The sequence below is a fragment of the Anser anser genome, assembly GCF_964211835.1.
Source record: "Anser anser genome assembly, chromosome: 14".
Classification (NCBI taxonomy): domain Eukaryota; kingdom Metazoa; phylum Chordata; class Aves; order Anseriformes; family Anatidae; genus Anser; species Anser anser.
The window spans coordinates 10,857,912-10,879,194 of NC_139735.1; the positions used below are offsets into that span (position 1 = coordinate 10,857,912).

At 51.5% G+C, this 21,283-nt stretch overlaps 1 protein-coding gene and 1 long non-coding RNA gene across 2 annotated transcripts in view; both read right to left on the reverse strand.

Moving 5' to 3' along the window:
• Positions 1-19,284, reverse strand: part of STK10 (serine/threonine kinase 10) — a 48,199-nt gene extending 28,915 nt beyond the window's left edge. Inside the window, exons 1-2 of the mRNA XM_083799284.1 lie at positions 18,811-19,284; positions 7,255-7,419 (exon numbers count right to left, since the gene is read on the reverse strand). Of these exons, the coding sequence (XP_083655410.1) occupies positions 7,255-7,419; positions 18,811-18,966 (321 nt within the window). The 5' untranslated portion in view covers positions 18,967-19,284. The remainder of the gene's footprint in view (positions 1-7,254; positions 7,420-18,810) is intronic.
• LOC310881727 lies at positions 1,755-7,247 on the reverse strand. The gene is made up of 3 exons (XR_014572523.1): positions 3,951-7,247; positions 2,708-2,783; positions 1,755-1,775 (listed from the first exon to the last, which is right to left on the reverse strand). It is a non-coding gene; the product is annotated as an uncharacterized lncRNA (long non-coding RNA).
• Positions 19,285-21,283: the final 1,999 nt, after the last annotated feature.

A 21,283-nucleotide genomic window follows, 5' to 3' on the forward strand; every position in this document is an offset into this window, starting at 1 on the left:
TCACAGCCCTGCTCCATCCGAAGCCCGGGGCTCGAGCCTCCACCGCACAGCAGAGCGAGGAGGCAGCTGACAGCCCCATGCTCATGCCTGCCTTCTGCCCCTCCTGCCCAAGGCTTTTCACCCAGCACACGCCAAAGGGCTGGAGGTGAACGTAGCACGGCGGGGTTACCTGTGAGCCATCGCTCACCAGCCCCGGACAAACGAGCACCCGCAGAGCCCCAGCACCCGCAGAGCCCCCCTTCAGCCACAGCACACGCTGGTTCTGCCATCGAACAATGCAGAAGCCCTCATTGCTACCACAGAGAACAAATGTCAACAGCTCGCCTGACACGGCAAGTATGCTGTAGGTGGAAGTGAAATAATTAGATCTCTGTAAGAGAAAGTTCCCAGCTTGCCAATTTTCCTTATAGACAAGGATACCATTCAGAGACTTTAAATATAATAAACCTTTTTTTTTTTTCCCCCCTCTCCTTCTTCTGAACAAAATAACTTACAGAGTAAAATATTAAAAATATTTGGAATAAAAAAGGTCTGTCTCTGTAACCAGCGAGGGAAAGATGCAGGGCACAAGGAAACCCATGTCCTGGGGAATTTTGGAACAGCAAAGCATTATCGAGAGCAAAGCCAGCAAGCACTGCATGCTCCTCTTGAAACACAGAGCTTCCTGGTGATCGCAGGGAGACAGGGGATGAATTCTTTCACATCTAAATCACTCCAAGATGACCAAATATTTCCTTGAACTAATTCCCCCCGGCTGGCAGGAATATTGCTATTCCTACTGGAACTTTGGCAGAGCAAGTGAGAACCCCTTTTAGGCTAACCACGTGGTTTTGACATCGCAAAGAGCATCCTTCCCCTCGCTAGAACCACACAGAGCGTTTTGTTACTTTTGATAAGGGCGATAACTAATCCCACTGGATTCACTATTCCCGACTTTCCTAACCGGTGTCCCAGAGGGACGAGGATCCAGGAATAGTGGTGGGCAAGAAACGCGGGCAGCGAGGTGGCAGCTGGACAGCGAGTGCTGCAGGAAGGGTGAAGCGTGCTGCACAAGGGTCGTTATGAGCACTGCCTGCGGGGACGAGGGGCTCATCCAGCAACCCACGCATGAGGCTGAGCAGCTCCCAGCACCACGCCTGGCTGCTCCGCGGAGCGGGGAGTAAGGCCGGTGTTCTCCCTTGCTATAGAAACCAGAAGAACACCGAGGCAATGGCTCTCTGCCCAGGCATGGGGCAAAGCGGGTGGGATCCCCCTTCTCTCACCAGGTTAATCAGTGTTTTGAGGCCACTCAGCTCACATTTATCATTGGACGGGAAGCAAAAAGCGCAAAGTTGTTTAAAATATAGATAGCTCAGAAGCAAATTTGCTTCTTCAGTGAGACAATTCAGTGACCTCAAGTGCCCCAAGTCCATGCCAGCACCTGAGATAGTCGATGCCTTCCAGGAGGGCAGAGCTCACCGTGAGAGGTGGAGTTTGACCCGGGACAAGCCTCATGAACAGCCAGCAGTGCCAGCGCCTGGCTGCCTGTCCGTGAGGACACCTCACTGAAGGAGGGGCAAAGGACTTGGCAGGTTTTCCGCTCTTGCCTGGCCTCTCCCTACAAGCAATTTTTCATTCAGCTCATCCCCAGAAGGTGCCTGGATCCATCGCAGAGGATGAGAATATCGCTGCTTAACTGTTCCAGTGAGGGCTTTGAAGCCAACGGAAACCATCCCAGGCCATGAGGTCTGTGGAGTGACATCCCTCCCTCCCAGATGAAAACTTTCAGGCTATATCTGAAGAAAAAAAAAAAGAGAAACCAGCCTCTAAAACTGTAGCCTATCACTCGTTCAAGGGCATAGCTGGGCTTCAAGGCGCTGCCTCCTATACACAGGTAGCTCTTAAATATTCACTTAAATGCAAACGTAGTTCCTTAGCATTTCCCTTGGTAAGCCAGCCCAGTGGGATTGTGGCTCATTGAGATTCATTTCTAAACAAAGTTTTAAAAAAGCTTTGAAAGAGAATTTGCCTATAGGCTTGTTGTCTGCCACCTTTTTTTCATAAATCTATGGCCTCATGGTTATAACCCTGGAGTGGGGTGCAGCACACAGGACTTATTCCCAGGTACCATTTACCTGCTGGGTAAATTTTAGGCAAATTCTTGTCTGTGCCTCAGCTCTCCCTTTTAATAACCGGGATAATGACACTTAGTCTCTTTTATAAAAGCGTTCTGCAGCATATATATGACAAGGGTATGTAATCACAAGGCATTATGAGGGCTTCAATAACCTTTTCTTGCAACGTTATCCTCTACAGAGGATGATACACAAAGGCTCCTTTTCTAGTTTGTGTTGTCGTGTTGCTACCTGTAGTAGCGCTCTTGAACTTGGCTTTGCTATGGTAATTCGCCTGCTGCATAAATCATTTCTGGTGCTTGATCAGAATCGCTCCATGGCAATCCCTGCTTCAACAGAAGGCCCCAGTTCTACCCAGGATCTCCAGAGAATTGCCAGGAGCCCAAAAGCTTTGCTCACATTCACAAGATGGAGCAGATATTGTCGTGCAATGTGCTGCCCAGCTTTACAGCAGCGAGGAGGACAGGAGGCAACCTAGAGCTCCACGGCTTTGGGAAAGGCAGCAAAAGACCTGGGTAAGGGAGAGGCAGAGATCAGCCTTCCTGCTTTGCAGGCAGGAGGCAGGGAGGGAGGATTTACCCCCAGACACCCACCTGCTGAGTCCCGGCTGCTGAAGACACAGCTCGAGCAGCAACATCTGCACGCATCTTCTCCTTGTCTACCCATCCCCTGCAGAAGTTACAGAGACTGTTTTGCAGCCAAAACTGACATGAATTTAAGTTTCTGTCGCTGTGGAAAAGGAGGAGGAGAAAGGCAAGGCTTGTTCCTGTAAGAGGCTGGCCAGGTACTTAACAAAGCTCCCAGTTGTGGCATTGCTTTGTGTTTCTGCAGTGAGGTGCGACCCCGTCGGCACAGACACAGCGTCATGGCAGCCACGACGAGCACGACAGCAGAGCTGTGCTCGGGGGGCTGTGCTGCTCTCAAACGGGGGGCTGTGCTGCTCTCAAACACCACGCAGGGTTTGGGTCTTGCAAGCTGCAAGCGACTGTCCGAGCACTTTCGGGGAGGAAGCTCGGTACAAAGCTTCAAGAGCGTGAGGCCAAGCAGGAAGGGCCAGTTTGGACTGCAAAGCTCCTGCCAAGTGAAACTGTAAAGGCACACGAACAGCTTTCGGAGCACGCAGGGACGGACGGCCGAAGCCCAGAGCCCTGTTCTGCTACTGCAACCCCGTGCTGGGGTCTGCTGCCTGCACCCAGCCATGGCTCCAGCTGCTTGCCCTGCAAAACATTCCTGCAAGTAGCAATCATCTCGTTAATAAAAATCTTAAGGAGCCTGACAGAGTTATCAGCTTTTTTTTGTTTGTTTGTTTTACAGAAAAAGTATTTCTACTTAAGAGAATTAAAAGCTGCAGATGCTTTACATAGCCCAGCAGTCTAGTGCATGGGATAATGAACATTTCTTTATGATACAGGATTTTCAAGAATGCCCAAGTCTCCCGTCAACATCCATATCAAAGGGGTGGCAATCCAAAAAGTCCCTGGCTAAACAGGTCAGGGCCTGCCCACAGAAAATGCAAAATGCTTTTGTAAGGGAGGTACAAAGACTAGCTACAAAGCTGGTCTATCTGCAAGCTGTACGAGTTGCATACCCACACAGCGGGCCAGCGAGAAGAAACTCTAAGCTGATTAAATTAACCGTCCCCAAAACGCTCTGGCAAGGCAGGGTTACCTGCATGGTACAGTGATTTTTGCTTTGATCTCCAGGAAACATCTGTTTATTCAAAAGTCCATTTGCTATAGCAACCGTGGTTTATAGAAAAGGAGTGGGGGTAAGAAAGAATTCCCTAGTGCTTCACTAACAAAGCTGTACAGCCACTAGAGGAGTCGCGTTAAATACCTAGGGCCAGACAACAGCCTGAATAATTTCTGCAGCACGCTGCAGACGTGATGCTGGAGCATCTCGACGGGCTGTGCACCAGGGATGCTGCTGTCCTGCTGCTGTGGGTAGGGACACCACGGTGTCCTGGGAGCAGAGATCTCCTGCGGGAGTGCCAGAACTCCTCAGTCCAAACGAGGCTCTCCTCCCCGCCTCTTATCGCTCCTCTGTCTGCAAGAGGAGGCACTTGGAAGCAGCAGTGATACCCAGAAGCAGATCAAAAGGCCCTCCCTTCCTCTGAGGTCTCAGTCTTTTTGTGTTGTTTTGGAAAGAAAAAACAAAGAAACCGTAAATCACAAGAGGGACACGGCACGCGAGGTCTGCTGTTTTTCTTTCCCATGTACTAAATGATATCAGCACCACTGATTCCAAGAGTTCAAAACCCATAGCTTAGTCCCATTCCTCAATTGCAAAATAGCTTTAAAAAGTTGCACATATGCTGGGTGAGGGGTATTTGCCTTTGTGTTTCAAAGTCCTACATCACCCTTCACCAAAAAAAAAAAAAGCAAAAATGTAGCCCAGCCACAAGGGCTACACCAGACTTTTTTTTTTTTTTTTTAATAGCTCAAGATTCTCAGCTTTCATTTGGTGCCCCTATTTCCAGCAGCTGGGATTTATGCAAAAGAACATCAAATGCCACAGGGCTTATAATAAAAATAAAAGAAAAATCATGAGAGCTCCCAACACTGCAGTTTTGCAAGCCTCACTGGGCTGTTTTCAACCAGCACAAGGCTGCTTAGCCTCTGCCACAAGCAAAGAGAAGAAGATGAGGGAGGAATGGAACGAGACAGCAACCCCTGGCTGAGGGCACTGCATCTCTGCAAAGGATTTATATGCTAAGGAATTTCATGCTGGATGCTGTCACATCGCCAGTTGTATTTCTGGGGACTCACTGGGGTCCTCCAAGCCCAGCCCATGCTTTTCAGTGGGCTCAGCGTGGTGCAGATCAGGTATGAAAGACAGAGCAATTTGCTGCTTTCATTTTGGTGCTATGTACTTAAAGCTGCTCCAGGACACACCACTTCCCTTTGCACGCAAGGTTTTTGCTCCATTAATATTGCACGTCCCCTCCTGGCTCCCCACGGGCACCCCGCCTCGCAGAGAGGAGCCCCTGCAGCAGCGGCCACCTCTGAAGGCCAGGTGTCCTCACATGTTTTCCTTGTTAGTTCAAGAGCCAGGGAACGGCCAACAGACTGATTTAGCAAGAGCCCCTCTCAGCACCGTCAGCTGTGACCGCTTGTGGCACAGACTAAGCCATAAATTATTCAGAGCCCAAGCACTCCTCCTGCCATCTGGGAGGCAGGGCACGTCTGCTCCCCTTGCGTGGCTGTGCTATGGCTCCTGCCCCTTCCTCGCTTTGAACATCACTTTTCCACGCCAGGCAGCAAGCACAAGCAAACCAGAAAGCATGGTCCTGCTCGAGAAGCGTGCCCCCAGCCCGAGCCGCAGGTCCACAAACCCACCTCGCAGATAGTCCATTTGCAAATGGTGCAGGAAAGCACTGGCCAAAACGACAGCACAGGCAGAAATTGTGATGGAATGGGGGAGGCTAGACAAGGAAAGACAGCATTTATGTCCCCTGCAGTACTGGTGACTGAGAAGCAGAAGCCTTTGAGGTTCGGGACAACCTGGTAGAGACTAGAAGCCTTCCAGCAGGATAACAGCCTGGCTTATTTACTTCCCTCAGAGCCAGTAAAACACTAGAGCATTAATAAGAACAGCCTGAGCACTGAAATGCAAATGCCGCTCAAATAATTAAATAAAGAGGACGATCCTCTCCCCAAAACAATGGACGGGGCTGTAACGCCTGCCCTCACGGGAGAGCCTCATACAGGAGGCTCTTGTTCCATTAGCTTCAAAGAGGCAGTTTAATTTTAGGAGGTCGGCGAGCATATGACATTACAAAGCACTGCTCAGACAAAAGCGGAGCAGGGGAGATCTGCAATCCATTTTCCCTTCAGGAAGGAAGGCAAAGCTTCCTATTGCGGGGAGGAGGTGGAAGGGAAAGGGGAGGGGGCTGACATTTCAGCAAGGCCAGCGTGCAAAATTCAGGCAGACCAGGAGAAAGCAGGGAGGGAAGAAGCAGTAGAGCAGAGGGGAACATAAGGCAGCCCCATCTCCCACCCAAGCTCGGTATATATTTGCCTTTTTAATTTTGCCAGGATTTATTTTGCTGCAGTTGCAATCTGTCCAAATCCCGAGTCCCCTCCTAGGAAAGATGTTTGCCTTCCACTTCCTTAGAACAGCACATATTTACTTTTGTGCTTTAACATGCCCACGTCTCAGCATCACGATTAGCAGCCGTCAAAATATCAAATCTCCCAACAACTTGCAACCCTTCTCCCTTGCAGCACGAAAATGCACAGAAAGAAGGTCCAAGTGCTGCAGCCCCTCCGAGCAGGATGTCACAGAGAAGTCGTGGGCTTCATCAATACTTTTTTTTTTTTTTGAAGTCAGAAGGGACACTGATGCATGGTGGCATTGCAAAAGGTGCCTGCTGAATAAGCACACCTCCGGCTCACATACAGGGAGTTACCCCAAGGAGTCAGCAAATGCAATTTAAGGGGATGTGCCCTTAAACTCTCCAGCCCCCTGCACCCAGCACCTGTCCCGTGGCAGCACGCAGGAAAGCACCTTTCACACCAACCGTCCTCTGGTGCCGAAGAATTAACAGAAAATGATGGGGTGAAAAAAAGCGTACCTGCTGGGCTTGGGGAAAATAATGCAGGAACCTGCTGTTCCAGCCCAGCACGACTAGCCCTTGCAGCTGCCCGTGGGGTTGCATTTTGTGTCCCCAAACCTCCGTAGCCAGGGGAATTGAGCTGCAACTGTCCATCGTGCATTACAGTTGCTGAAATAGAACTAAGGCATGAGTCAAAAAGTGGGGTTACCCTCCCACCAAATCCTTCAAAAACAAGTGGCTGAGTGGGGAAGAAAGGCTCTCATCGGTGCTGCCTTTTCTACCCTCACAAGGTGCAAAAGGAGAAAATCGAACTCTGGTTTTCAACTCACAGTGAAGATCTCTTGAACTTCCCGGGGCTATTTATAACCAGCTCGAGTTAGAACATAGTTTGCCTATCAAAGAAAGCGGGGAAAATCCAGGCCCTGTTCAAGCAGCGAGCAGAGCACGGCCTGTGAGTCATTTCTAGCTCACTCCGAGGCTTCGAGCTGCTCCAGAGGTTCTGCTTCACCGTGCATTAGCCATTTCCTCCCTGCCAAGAGAGAAATGTGCAGCCGTACAGGTCACACACCGTGAGTCTCTTACCCAGAGCTTGCCATCCCAGTAAAACGCTCCCAGCAGCTTGACGATGTGCCGGTGATCGCAGGTCGCCAGTATTTCGATCTCCACCATGTAATCCTCCAGTTCATCTTCGCTCTTCGTTTCGATGACTTTGGCAGCCGCTAAGGCACCGGTTTCCTTATTCTTAGCCTGCAAGACAAAACCCATATGAGTACAGAGGCGAGGAGAGCCAGAACACACAGTACTTGCACAGTTCCTGCTCGGCCGATGCACGCTCAGCACCATCCACAACACAAGCGCAGGAAGCTTGCAGGTGCCTCGCTGCTCCTTCAGCATGCCCAAAGCTTTGGAAGGAGGACAAATGCTGTGCAGGGGACAAAGCATCCTCCCTCCAGTCTCTAACGCCCACACTGCTTCCCATCATGGAGAGGAAGAGGCTTTTGGACAAGGAGATGAATCCTATTGTCTGTAGCATGAGAAGAGATGGAAGCAAGAAAATCTCAGAATCCAGAGGCCCACATATAATACTGTGGGCAGTATCTCCAAAATCCAACCATATTCACAGTACAGATGTGAACTGTCAACAGCCCTGAGCATCCCTACACTCCCTTCCTAACCAGAACTTTTCTGCAATGTGTGAGGGAAACATAGGGATGTCCTCCTTGGCAGGGAAAGCAACGAGAAGGGTGCATTTGCCAGGCCTGGTCAGCATTCCTGGTGTTGCATTTCAGCAAGCTGCTCAGATCACGGTAAGAAAAATACTACACATGTTCTCCTGGTTGCCCCCTCCATTCCTGTAGTCCCTTCAGCCTGCTTATTGCAACCTGCTTCACCAAATAGCTAGAAACCTGCCCAAACCTATTTCTTCTGCTGCTTGGGAAAACTTTGCTGACTTTCTCTCCCCTTTCCTTACAACAACTCCGTTAGTGACATTGGGTCAGTGACTCTGACCTCGCCCCAGGTTGCCTGCAGCTTTGCTGGCAGATGCCAAGCCCCAGAGGTGGCTGCTATTGCTGGAGGCACCATGCGCTGCTGCTGCTCGGGGGCTCTCCACCCAGTGTTGCCCACAACCCTCCCCAAAGCTGTCAGGGCAAATTTGCATTTTTCAATTGGAAATTTGCACAACTTCTGCAAAAAAAAAAATGGAAGTCCGCAACCAAATGCAAAAAGGTTGTTTGCAAGAGTCAAAGGGCTCCACAATCAGCCGTGTCACGGGCTGGGAGTGGGGGCGAGACAGCAGACACTGACTCAGGAGCTTAGTGCCGTTCCCCGAAGTGCATTGAATCAGCAGGTTGAGAAATCCCCATTAGCTCCCTCACCCCACTCCTCCACCCACACAGAAGAGCCCCCAGGGCAGGATTTCAGTTCCTTGCCCATTTTCCATTCATCGTGCCCCCTCCGGGCTGCACAGCCCCAGCTGGGATCACGACTGCTTCCTGGGGGAGGAAGCCCTGGCAGGGATGCTCGGCTGTAGGAACAGTTGGGACCTTTCTGACTGCTCTGCAGTTTACGTATCTGTGTTTGGAAAACCTAGGCGGGAGCTTACAGTAGGATTAATTCCTAGTGTAAACACCCCGAGCCCCGCTGAGCAGTTTTACAAGGCTTAGGTGAGAGCGGGGCTGTGTACTGCCAAACAGGCTGGGGAGGGGAGGAGGGAACGAGGGAAAAGCCATATAACGGAGGGAGGGAAAATAGGGGAGCCCTGCCTCTCTGCTGGGTTTTGAAGGCTTGCTGAATTGACACTGGTTGGCACGCACAGCTGGGTCTTTACTACAGGGGACAAACCCATTTCCACCTGGGCTTGCTGCCCAAATGCAAGACAGCAGCTCAAGCTGGTTTCAGAACAAAATAGGTTTTTTGTATTTTTTTTTCTTTTCTCAAGTTTGTGTCCTAATAAGTTGCCACAAGCAACCCTGAGGAGGGCAGGCAGGCTGGGGCAAGGTGTAAGGGGAGAAGTGGAGTTCTGGGAAAAAGCGCAGCACTTCCCAAACACCACAAGAAGTGCCCCACCGTGTTTGCTATACACTTAGGGCCTTGGGAGAGAGCCAAGGAGGGGAAGTAAATATTGTGAGAGAAGGTGGGGCTTCCCTCTGAGGTCAGCTATCGCATACATGGGGTCCGAGCCAGCTCAGCCCTGCCAGGACTCTGGGGCCCTGAAGGCACCTGAAGAACATTGGGGCCGAGAGCCTGGAGCATGTAGGGTGTTCACCCTCGTGGGACATGCAGTCCCTGTGGTCCCCGGGGTCTGTGCATCCACTTAACCCACAGCCCCCGTTGGCAGAGGGCAGGCAGGCTGCCACCCCGCGGTGTCACCGCCGGTGCCACCAGGAGCGGGCGCAGAGCTGCTCCTCAAGCATGGCAGGGCTCGTTCTGCGAAGAAGGTGAAGAAACAATCGGTATCGTGAAGGTCTCCTGCCCAAACATGGGTCTCCTCTCCTGTGCTGTGCGTTTCGGAGGCTCTGAACAAAGACCTGGAGGATGCAGCTTTGCACACCCGGCTGCAAGCTGTGGGCAGGGGAGCGATCATGGCCCACGTGCTTGGCGGTGGCAGTCTGATCTTATCCGTCGCTACCCCTGCGACTAACGGCGAGTAGCCCAGCAACCCGCGGATATCGCTTCCTTTCTAGGTGTGAACCCACCAGCACACTGCCTCACATTCAGCCCAAACACAACGCAGGTGAAAGCAAGCTACCAGCAGTCAGACGGCTTGGTCACGCTGGCAGAAATGAGACCATCATCTCTGAGGAGAAGCCAGCTCAGGACATCGCAAACTCACGATGCCAGAACACGAGCCTTTGAAATAGCAACAGCAAATTCATGCGGGCTGGGATGCAAGGACGCGGTACAGGCAGGAGCCCTGTGCCTCCCCTGGCCTTGCAGTAACGTCTCTGCTAGAAGCGAGTGCTCTCACGTGCCGTGGGAGCACAATTCCCAGGAGGAACCGAAGTGCCTCACAGCCTCACATACAGCACGTATGAGAGCAGCAGCTGAAGCAGGAAGGTGACCTGAGACCGTGGGCTGAGCAGCAGATCTTAGAAAACAAATCTCCTCCAGTATGACCCCTTACAGCACAGACAGGAGACTGGTTCCCACGCAGCTGCCACCGAGGGGACCAAGACTCCACGAGGCGGCACCGCTGACCCCGGCTGAGCTGCCCACGATCCCACTGAGCCCAAACCCAGCCTTCCTGCCACAGGAGCCCCGCAGCACACCGAGGGACAGCTGTCCCCCATGGGGCAGGCAGACGGCTGCGTCACAGCCCCTCGCAGCAGCCAGCCAGCCCCCGGAGCTGGGCCGGATTCATACAGGCGGCGTCAGGTTTTGGCTAAACCTGCCGTGCGGTCTCTGGAACTCACATCTGGCAATTTCCTCCAGCTTCTCTGCTGGTGTTTTCCTGCATACGACGTATTACAACAGAGATATTCTTCCAGGAAGGTTTGTTTGGATGCTAAATAGGCCAAATGCTTTTGGTGCCATCCCCACAAGTCAGTTTCAGACATCTGAGGCACGGGATGACGCTTTAGGGCTTAAAGACCTTTTCTGATTTCTGCTTGTCCTTGTGCAATAGGGCAGAAACTGTCCCGAGGCATCAGCACAAAGCAAAATACAGCCCACTCCAACCCCAAGAAGCCTAGCCAGCAATTTTGCAGGGGTAACCTGCATCTCTGGGTCTGTAAGCTGCTGGCCTGGACCACGCTCCTCGCAGCGAGGGGACCCAGTGCCAGGCTCAGGAAAGGCAGCACCCACTGCTCGCTCTCCAAGAGCTGCGGGATGGAAGAACAGAGCTGCCTCTCTACAGCTTCACCTCTACCTCAAGCTTCAGCGAGGGTCAAGCCCCATTTTGAAGCGATGGAAATGAAGACTTCTCCCATGGCGTTTCCAAGACCATCAGATTTTCTGGTGAAATTTGAGGACAGAAGACAAAGAACCACCCCTAACTGGTGAGGTCCCAGGAACAGAAACTGTTTGATGCTAGTGTGCGACCTATGGCTGGTCAGTCAAAAAACAAACAAACAAAACCCAACCCAACCCAACCCAACCAAACCAAACAAAAAAAACAAGCATTCGCTTCTGTCATTTAATCATCTGCTGGGCATTTTAATGCCATGGATAATTTGTCCCTGGAGTGCTAATTAGTACAAAAATAGAGCAGACAGCTACCAGCACACTGCCCAGAACGTGATGCTGAACCATAGCTGGGTTCATTGCAGTCTCAGCATTTAAAACCCCAAATGCTTTCAGGGCCAGTGGCAGCCTCTGTGCAAACCAACGCGTGTGCAGAGGTAGGCTGACAGGTCTGTGCAGAGACGGGAACGGGGCACGCATTTCACAAGAGAGCACACATCAAATAAAAGTTATCCAATAGACCACTTCCAGAAAGCCACGCCAGGAGCCAAGGTTCGGGATAAAAAGGAAAAGGAAGAAAGGATCTTGCTGGAGCCCTCCGGAGAAAGGCAGGTGCTGGGCACGCTGCTGCCAGGCAATAGGGGGCAGGGAACAAGTAGGATCACTCCTCGAAGGCAGAGGTGCTGCTTACTTCATGGGCCTAAGGGGTAAGAGGTGACAGTTCAGGTGACAAAGCTGTTTGGCCTTTGCCTGTGACTCACCCTCTGAGCTATTGTGAAATCCAGGCTATTTTAAGCCTTTCCAGAACGCGTTACCGGCAGGCAGGATTGTTGCGTCCTTCCTCAGGCAGCCCTGCTGCCAAGGCACAGCACGCTGCTCCGGGAGCCACAGGAAAAGCCCACGCGAGCCCTCCTGCAGCAGTGACAAAGGGAGCAGCGAGGGCGCTCCGGCTGGTCCCATGGGAATTTTGTCTGGGCTCGCTTGCCAGCGTGGCTGGTGGCCCGGGGTCTTCCAAGCCTGGGGTGACCCTTTTGAAGCTGCTCTGCGATAAAGTGCCACCACGTTTCTGTCCCTTCTCTCCATGCGCTGGGAGCGCTGATGTTTCAGATCTCACCGAGTTGGAGAAGCAAGAGGGAAAAGCCCCATGGTTGCCATGTCTTTGGGGGTTGATAGTTCTGGCTTGATTGTCCACGCAGCGTATTCCTGCTGCATGTCTTTGTACGCAAACAACTGCTCGTTTAGATATTTCTCAGGGATAACGTAATGATTAATTGCCTTCCAATGAACTTTGTCTGAGCTGTCTGCATCAATAAGCACAGGACAGACAGGCTCAAGTCAGTGTTCCTATTGTCAAATAATCAATGGGAGCTGAAATTAATTCCATGTCCGACAAGACCCATGGAGCCACTTCAGTTTGTCACAATAACTCTAAGTTATTTTTTTTTTCTTTCAGAAATGTTTAGTTTACCCCTGGCACCAGCCAGCAGAGACGAGCGGGTGCAGCAGTGTGGTTGGGGCAGCGGGGCACCTGAGGGTGCTGTGTCCTGCAGCCTGGGCACTTGTGGGAGGCAGAGAAGACCCCGAGCTCACATCAGCCCGGGGAGGGAGGCAGGCAGCATGTCCTGCTGCAGGTGGTGCTGAGCAATCCCAGCCAGACCCAGCCTGGCTCCAGTGTGGCCCCCCCAGGAGCTCAGCTCTTTACATTTTGAGCTCACAAGTTACGACTTCAGGTGCAAAACACGTGCTTGGGGAAATTACTCTGAGCCTCATGCCGACATGATGTGGGAGAGCGCCAGCAGGCTCCCTTATCTGCCAGAGGGACAAACGCAGCACGCATGCAACAAGCCCTCCTGCCCCACCTGCACATCACACCACCAAGTTCTATTTGCTGAGCATCCCTAGTAAATAAGCACCCACGCTGAGGGTCGTCTGCAGGCATCAGGCCAGGCTGGGCACCGACCTCGTGGCTGCACCAGCGCTGCTGCCCTGGCAGCTGTGGCAATACTTTTGCAAGAGTTAGGGGGAAGTGGAAGTGGCTTGCAAAACACACAGAAAGGCGTTAGTAAAAACGCAGAAACGCCTTCCTCTGGTTTGACGTGCTAGGGGTAATGGAAAGAAACATTGCCAGCGAGTTTGAGCAACGACCAAGGGCTTCTTTTCTACAGGGGCATGCGAAAAAAGCGTGACCAGAGCATGGCACGTACTGCCCTTTTTGCCTTAAAAGCTTGGCAGGAGGCAGGGAGAGCCAACAAGCCCAAGCAGCAGTAGATTACTCAAGGAGCAGAGAAGCTCCATGCAGTGCTATGAACCTTGCACCCGAGCACAGCAGCAGAGGCCAGAGGAACAATAGGGAGCTTCATTGCTGATACGCCACACCATAGCCCTCCAAGAGACACCAACTGGTTTCTCAGGCCCAGCACGAGCAAGAAATGAACAGAAACCCATGCAAGATTCGAAGAGATGGAAGAGGGGAAAGATCTATGTGGATCTAACAACTTCAGCCCACATAGACCTCGAGTCTGGAAGCACAGAGCATCCCTCAAACCACCTGGAAAGGCACAGCGGCTCAAGTCAAGTACGCCTGCCTTGATCTTTGCTCAGTCAACACCACAACATTGGGAAAAAAAATAAGATCAGGAAAAAAAAAAAAAAGCCATGAAACCACTCCTGAGTTTCCTAGCAACTTTCTGCAACAAGTTCAGCACATGGAGTGCTAAGGGCCTGGCCGTGGGCTGAATGGCTGCACGCCTGCGTGGCAGGGAACAGGGACACGAAACCCCCAGCCTGTGGGGACGTGCGGGGTCAGAACTCCCCATAGCCAAGCACTGGGGCACTGAGGGTGGGCTTAAGCTGAGGTTTGTTAGAAAAGCCCCAGACTTACAGACAGCAGCACCCCAAGGATCAGAAAAAAGAACATCTCCCCCCCTCCTCACGTGCCCCCAGAGAAACTGGGCACTCAAAGGGAAAAAGATAAAAAAAAAAAAATGAATCAAGAGGCATGTTGGGCAGGGATTTTTCTAAGGGACAATTGCCATGTGCTTGGGAGTGAAAGGCTCAAAGGCTTCTGAGCTTTCTCTTCCACGCAGCTGCCCACAGCATTGCCAAGCTGCGGGCCATGACACAGAAATCATTGTCAAAATATTTAGGCCATGCAGAGGGATCCCTCTCCCCCTGCACACAGAGCGAGCAGCAGCTCCACAGGGCTCAGGACAAGCTTCTCTTGGACTCGTGCAGGGATGGAGCAGTGCACGTTTCACTGAGGTTTAAGTGACCATTAAGTTCAAACCAGTTTAAAGTTCACCCTGGTTTAATATTGTTGCACCACAGCTCTAAAAGTAAAGGAGTGGTGTCTTCCCATTCCTCTTTTCCTAAGATGTTTTATGGGGGGAAAGAACCCATCAGCTAGTCTAAGAGACAAAGTCATGAAATCATCTTAGTCTTTTTTTTTTTCCCTGTTTCTGGGCACAGTTGCAATCAATCAACTTAAAACTTTATTCTTTTTTTCCTTTTAATCAAAAAAAAAAAAAAAAAGCTAACCAGCAGATTAGCATCCCTCCGCAACACCCTTTCCAGGAACTGCACGTTAAAACCCCCATGAATCAGACTGCCAGAAGCTGAGCCCAAGTCACTTGAGAACCAACCGAGCGCGGCGCAACCTCAGCTGGCGAGCAGAGGTCTGCAAGCAGAAGAGACATCCTGCAGCTTCTCCTGGGCCCACGCTGTGGAAGCCAAGCTTACAAGGCAGTTGCACAACACCTCAACAATTAGTCCTTTATTACCCAAATTTCAAAACGGAGCATTTATAGTCTGTAGCAGGGAGAGCATTAAGCCCTAAAGCCGCCATGAAAGATCAGATAACCCAAGCGTGGCTTTCTGAGCTGCATCTGGAGAAGAAAGGAAAGCCGCACAAGAGGCGTGCTTATGAACTGCTGTGGCACGGGGCTGAGCGTTATCTATCTCGGCGCCTGTTTCAAACGGAGAGATGTTTGAAGGCGAATTCAGACGAGGTTTTCCACTGCGCTGGGGGCTGGGGACAGCGTGGCAGCCCGCTCCCCCACCCTGCGAGAAGAAAGCGCTATCAGGGAGCCAGCGTCCCCATCAGCACACGCTGGAAAGCCGAGATAGCGTTTCACAAGAGGCATGAGCACAGCAAAACAATCCCATGGTTAGAAGCACGGTGAGCCTCCTTCCAGCAGAGCCACGCTTTTGTATGTCTGAGCCCTTTCCCTGCCAGCCCAGAAGAGTCTGGACGTATCCATCTATTCCTGCTGACACCAGTGCATCTGTCTGCAGCAGTAAATCCCCTATCCCTGTACCCAGTGGGTTTTTCAGGAGCTGCTTGAATGGCTCAGGGCTGAAGCCCACGGCTGCAGCTGGAGCATCCTCGCGGCCCCGAGCCCAGCCCTGCGCCAGCAGCCAGCTCATGGCGCCGCTGCCACCGTCCTCCCTCCCCGCACACACCCACAGATGTCACCTTCGGACCAGTACAGGCCCAGCCAAGCATTTTATGAGATGTGTCTTAGGTGTTTCTGCAGCAAAAAGTAACTCTGTTTTTAAGGCTGTTTGGAAAGGGCCTGAGTTAGGAAATTGTAATTTTATAGGCTCACAAACGTTGGGGTACTGCAGACTTCACAGGTTAGCACACACTGCTCGCAGCTCCTGGTCACCGACCTAATGAGTGATGTAAGATCATTGATTTAATGAACTTTGGACGGGGCGGGTAACAAATTCTATTTGGCATGCAGTGCGTTGCTATCTATGGGCTGCTATTGCTTCCTTATCACAGCCACTGGAGGTACCAAAACCAAGAGATTAATAGAATGAAAGCAAGGAAGAAAGTCTCTCCCCACCCCCTTCCTACTTTTCAGCTTTGTTACCCTCTGCAACAAGTTTTGCCATTTCCTCATACCATCAGGTCCCTCTTTTGCAGAAGAAAAAAGTCTTTATATAGAAATAGGGAAATCCCACTGGCTGCAGGTTGGTTCCTTAAGTTCTGCCATATGCATTTCAGGCTCTACTGCAGGCCTGATTATTTTTAATTAACAAACATTTAAATCAAGCCTGTCCTACTTTTGTAGACGCTGTGCCAAACCAGTTCAAGTTTGCTCAGCTGAGTGCACGGGGAGCCCGAGGAACAGCTCCCTGAGTGTTTTGCAGGCAGTAACACCAGCAAAACCACGGCACAGCAGAGCCCTTCTTCCTCCTGCTCAAGCCTGGCACCATAAAAACTAGACCTACTAAACCAGACATTTTTTCTTATATGAAAATCAAAATTACTCCCAGGTCAGAACTTTCTGGTTGGGTGTCAGACCATTCCCTGTACAAATCCCATCTTTCTGCCCTGCGCAGGGACCACGGGCTCTTACAGCTGAGCACAGCATGCAGGAGGCAGGGCAGGATGCAAGCACAGGCGGATTATATCATATCCCCGTGCTTCCGTGTGTGGAAAGGGGGTGGAAGGCAGGCAGGAACTCCATTCAAACATCCTGAAACTCTCACAGCCCTACAAACACCCTGACTTGCTCTGAATGATTGCTTTGGTGTGAAGAGCAAATTGACTTAAGTAACTTCAAGGGAATTATTAAAAGTTTTCATGGCACCTCGGCTGCCTGTGTTTTCCTTGTGTGCAAGCGTTGTTTGTTTTGGGCTTTTTTAGCAGCTGAGCAGAACAATAAGGCAAGCCCAGTCTTTCACGTCACCATCCTATATGCATCCTATATCATCACCTAGGGTAGTGCTGCAAATTTAGAAAGACAAAGGAAGAGAATATGCAAGTTAAATCTTCACGTGGCAGGAAACTACTCCGTAACAATGCTACTGCCTATTATCTAAAATAAGGCTTTAGAGTAGCATGTCACCTGAATAATTGGGGAACCGTAAACAAACAAACAAAATCTTGCACAAGAACTCCAACCAAGATGAAGGATGGGCAGAGAAGAGATCAAAGAAAATGGAGAATTAAAAACTTTAGCAACGCGAAGCATAAAACATCCGTTTGCTTTGTCACAAGGTTAGTCCCCTCCCCATGACCAGCCGCAGTAAAACATCTCTAAAGCAGACAGTTGTCTAAGTGTACGTTAACAACTTCACCTACGCTTGGAGTGAACTTTGGGTTGTAACCACACGACCTGCACTGTATCATATGCTACAATCATCATTCTTCTTTGGGTTGAAGTGGGGAGCAAAGAAGGTGGAATTAGGGTTGAGAAAGTGTTATCCGGCACGCGGACGTCCTTAGCCCACCATACATAAAGTTACTGTGATAATTTAATGTATTAATATCAGGCTGGAGTTAACAGCACAGGCATTCAGGTATGACAACAGATTTAAAAACCAAACCAGCCACTTTCAAAGTATGTTCATTCTGAAAAGTTCACTATGTAGGATATGTTAAACACATTTAAAATAGAGGATATATAAATCAGGTGTTCGTCTAAATTTTCATCTGTCTCAGAAGCCTATTAACTTGTTTTACAATGTTTACCTCATTCCTATCATTGCATGAGAAACCTTAGCTAATACAAGTAAATAATTACCCAGGAGAAGAGTGAGCGTTGCTATATACAAACTGGTTTCCAATGCACACCACCAAGTAAACTGGTAACAGATGCACTAATTGCTACCGGTGCTACTTTTAAAATTATAAATATATCAGACATTAAATTACGATTATCAGCAACTGCATTTTATTAGCAGAAAGGATCCTTCACCAAGGATTTCCACCCAGTGTGTGGAAAGCACACTTTAAGCCTGCTTTTTAGAGAGTTTCTCTCAAATAACATGATAGAGAAAATAAATAGATAAGAGCTGGAGTGCTGCGGTAAAACACCCCTGTCCTGATCTGAAAACAACCAGCTTCCTTCCTGACCTTCTCTGCAGTTACTACTTATTTCTCAAGGCAATGCCTTGCTGAATGTTCCAACGAGGCTGTCAGAAAGCAGCTGCCAAGCAACAAATTCACAGCTCCAACTCCAAATTATCTTTGTTACGCAGCTTGCCCCAGAAGGCTGGATCCCCAACCTGCTTCTCCAGCCAGCCCCAGCCAAAAGCCTCCTGTCTCAACCTCGCAGAGATGACCGGACCATTTCAGAGCCAGTTACAGGCGAGAATGCAGTTGCTTTGGAGAGCAAAGTACAGCTGAGCATTTGGCCTTTAAAACCTGGCTCCCCCAACACGAAGGTTAAACTGGCACAGCACTGGACACGTCCCCACCAGTGAGGAGCTGAGCTCCTCTTCTCCCTCTAAGTTTTCTTTTTGCCAGCAAGGACCACAGGAATACAAAATAATGTCACCTCCGGAGGCTCACAAAACTTGGAGGCAGCCCGGAGCCTGCTGACTTCCAAGAAATCTCCATTCATTGCACCGCCAGGTTTGGCAGGGAGCACCTCACACACTCGGAAAGCGGTTGAGTTGGAGGGAGAGGGGGAAGAAAAAAGGAAAAAAGATGGGGTTGGGGGCGAAGAACGCTTCTCTCTCTTTTTGCCCCAAGCACCACCCCGCACTCAGCACCACCAGCCGCCCTGCTGCCTCTGCTCCCAGGCAGGAGAGGCCGAGAAGCGGCTTCTTTTCCCCTCCAGCAGCTCAGGGGACGTGGGGAGGCAGCGCAAGGTGCCGGGGGTCCAGCTCCCTGCTGCTCCCACGGCTTCTGGGGAGGGGAAAACGATCGGGGGCTCCGCCAGCCCGACGGGGCGGCCGCAGGCGAGGTCCCCCCGGGCCCCTCGGCCGCGCACCCACCTTGTACACCTTGCCGAAGGCTCCGTCCCCCAGCTCGCCCACCACCTCCCACACCTCGCCGGGGTCCAGATCGCGGCGGACGTGCTCGTACTCCTTGGAGCGGCGCTTCTCGAAGGTGGAAAGGCGAAGGATGCGGCGGAAATTTGCGAAAGCCATGCCGCTCCCGCTCCTACGGCTCCCGCTCCCGCTGCTCCCGTTCCCGCGGCTCCCGGCGCTGCTCCGTGCGGAGCCGGGAGCCCGGCGGCCCCGAGGTCCCGGCAGCAGCCTCCGAGCGCCCCGGGGAGCGGAGCCGTGCCCGGAGCCGCCGCCGCTCCACCTGCTGGCCCGCCCGCAGCCCCCGCTGCCATTGGCCCGGGCCGGGCAGGGGCCGAGCAAAGCTCAGCGGAGCCCAGCGGAGCTCAGCTTCGGAGCATCGGGACGGAGGGCGCGGGGTTGTTTCAGGCTCGCGAGCCGGTTTGGGGGGCAAGAGGGAAGGCGCGCAGCATCCTCCCCCTGGTTAAAAAAAAAAACAAAAAAAAACAAAAAAAAAACCTAAATCCCTCGGGAAAGCCGCGTGAAAATCACGCATTGAATGGGGACACCTAGGGGAAATACCCGACGGTGCAGCCGCCTTCGGTAATTTCTGGGGCCAACCCCTCACCGGCTGCGGGTGTTCTGCTGCGTGCCCCCAGGGCGGGGGTCGGGGCTGGATTTCCCCCCCCCCCCTGCATCCCGCTGCGTGATGCTGGCAGCGCCCCGCTCGGCCTCCCGGCGTGAGACCTCCTTACATCCCCGACACATCGCACCCGGGAGCGCGGGGGCTGATCGCCGCCCCTTGCTGCCTTTGCTGTTAAGCAGAGCTGGATTTATCCTGGTGTGAGCAGCCCTAGCATTTCGGCTGGGAGTTTCCCAATCGTGATGCTCGAAATGCTATTTAAAACCGCAGTTCCTGGAAATCTGTGGCTATAGTAGAATTTTAGCTGCCTTTCTGAAGTAAGCTTCGTGTTCCCCTACTTATTCCCCTCTCCCCAGTGGGCTGTGGGAAAAACAAGCTGAAAATACAACCCAAGTACATCCCTGGAACAGAAATAATGGAGCACTTTTTAAAAATCCAGCTTCCTGAGTCTTGGATACGACGCAACATGCAGATTTGGCAGTGCCGGAGTAAGAACAGAATCAGAGCAGCTGCTTTTCAAAATCATCCACCTTTTAATCTCAATTTTTCCAGTGTTTCAGGTATCACTCATTTTTTCAGTTACTCGTATCGATAGTAGTGTATTTACTTCATTGCACTAGTGGGCCTGGGCGCTACACACGAGCGTAGAAATGTTGCTCGGGTGGCACCCCCAGAGCCCACCCAGCCCAAGTTCCCACCTGGGGCAGGGGTGTCACGGCACGCAGCGGGACAGGCAGCAGTCTGTCCATCTGAGTGCTGGCAGCCTCCCAGGACGGAGCAGACACTACCTCCCCAGGTTACCTGCTTTGGGACACACACCATCCCAGGGGAAGTTTTTCCTAATGTCCTGCTGGACCTCCCCAGCTGCTACCTGTGGTCTTTTCCCTTGCTCTGTCATCTACCTCCCTGATCAGCGTTTGCATCAGTCATCGTCATAACTGCCGCCACAACAGCTGAGGGCAGGTATTGGGAATCTCCATCCTTATCAGATTCGGTAAAGATAAGTCCTGTGCCAAAGGGCTCGCAGTGTGGGCGGGTGCCCTGCAGCCTACCGGAGGGTAGCCCGGTCAGACAGGAGCTCAGACAGGTGATTTCTCTGCTAGCATAAATTTTGCAAATGCACGTTAACCTTTCAGAAGTTTTTGAGCAACTCTGATACAGCACAGCATTTTGAGGGCCGTGGCATTTTTTTATCCAGTGCTTGACACAGATTTGCTGTCTCTTCACAGCCAAGAGGAATCAGCCATCTACACTCTTTCCACCCATTTCTTGCAGAAAGCTCACAAACGTTAAACCAAGTCGGCAACCAGGCTAATCACCTGCCTATAGATTACTTTTCCTTACTGTTTCCCGAATGCTAAAGAGAAAGAGAACATAAACTCCAGAAACAACAACAAAAACCCTTGAAGGTCTGCCCCAGGCTCACAGGAGCACCCCGATCGTGCGAGCAGGCTGCCACGAGCATCACCACTGCGTTAAACACGACTGCTCGGAGCAGTCAGCACAGCACGACTGATGGAGCAGAAGCTGCTAACTTGGTGATGAGACTACACACAGCTCTGCATTTAAATGCTGGCTGCAGAGGGTCCTTGGACCAAGGCAAGCCAGTGGAGTTTGGTTTTATTATTAGTGATTCTGGTGTAGTGTAGGTGTAAGGACTCATTCTGTATGGGAAGAGGAATGGGTGACAGAGATAAATATGAGTGGTTCAGCTTCCTGACAGCTAACCTGAATAAGAAGTTGGGCATTCCAAAGCAGCCATCTCTGAGCTATAGATCACAAGGATATTTCAAAGGCCATTTGCTTTGCTAAAGTCCT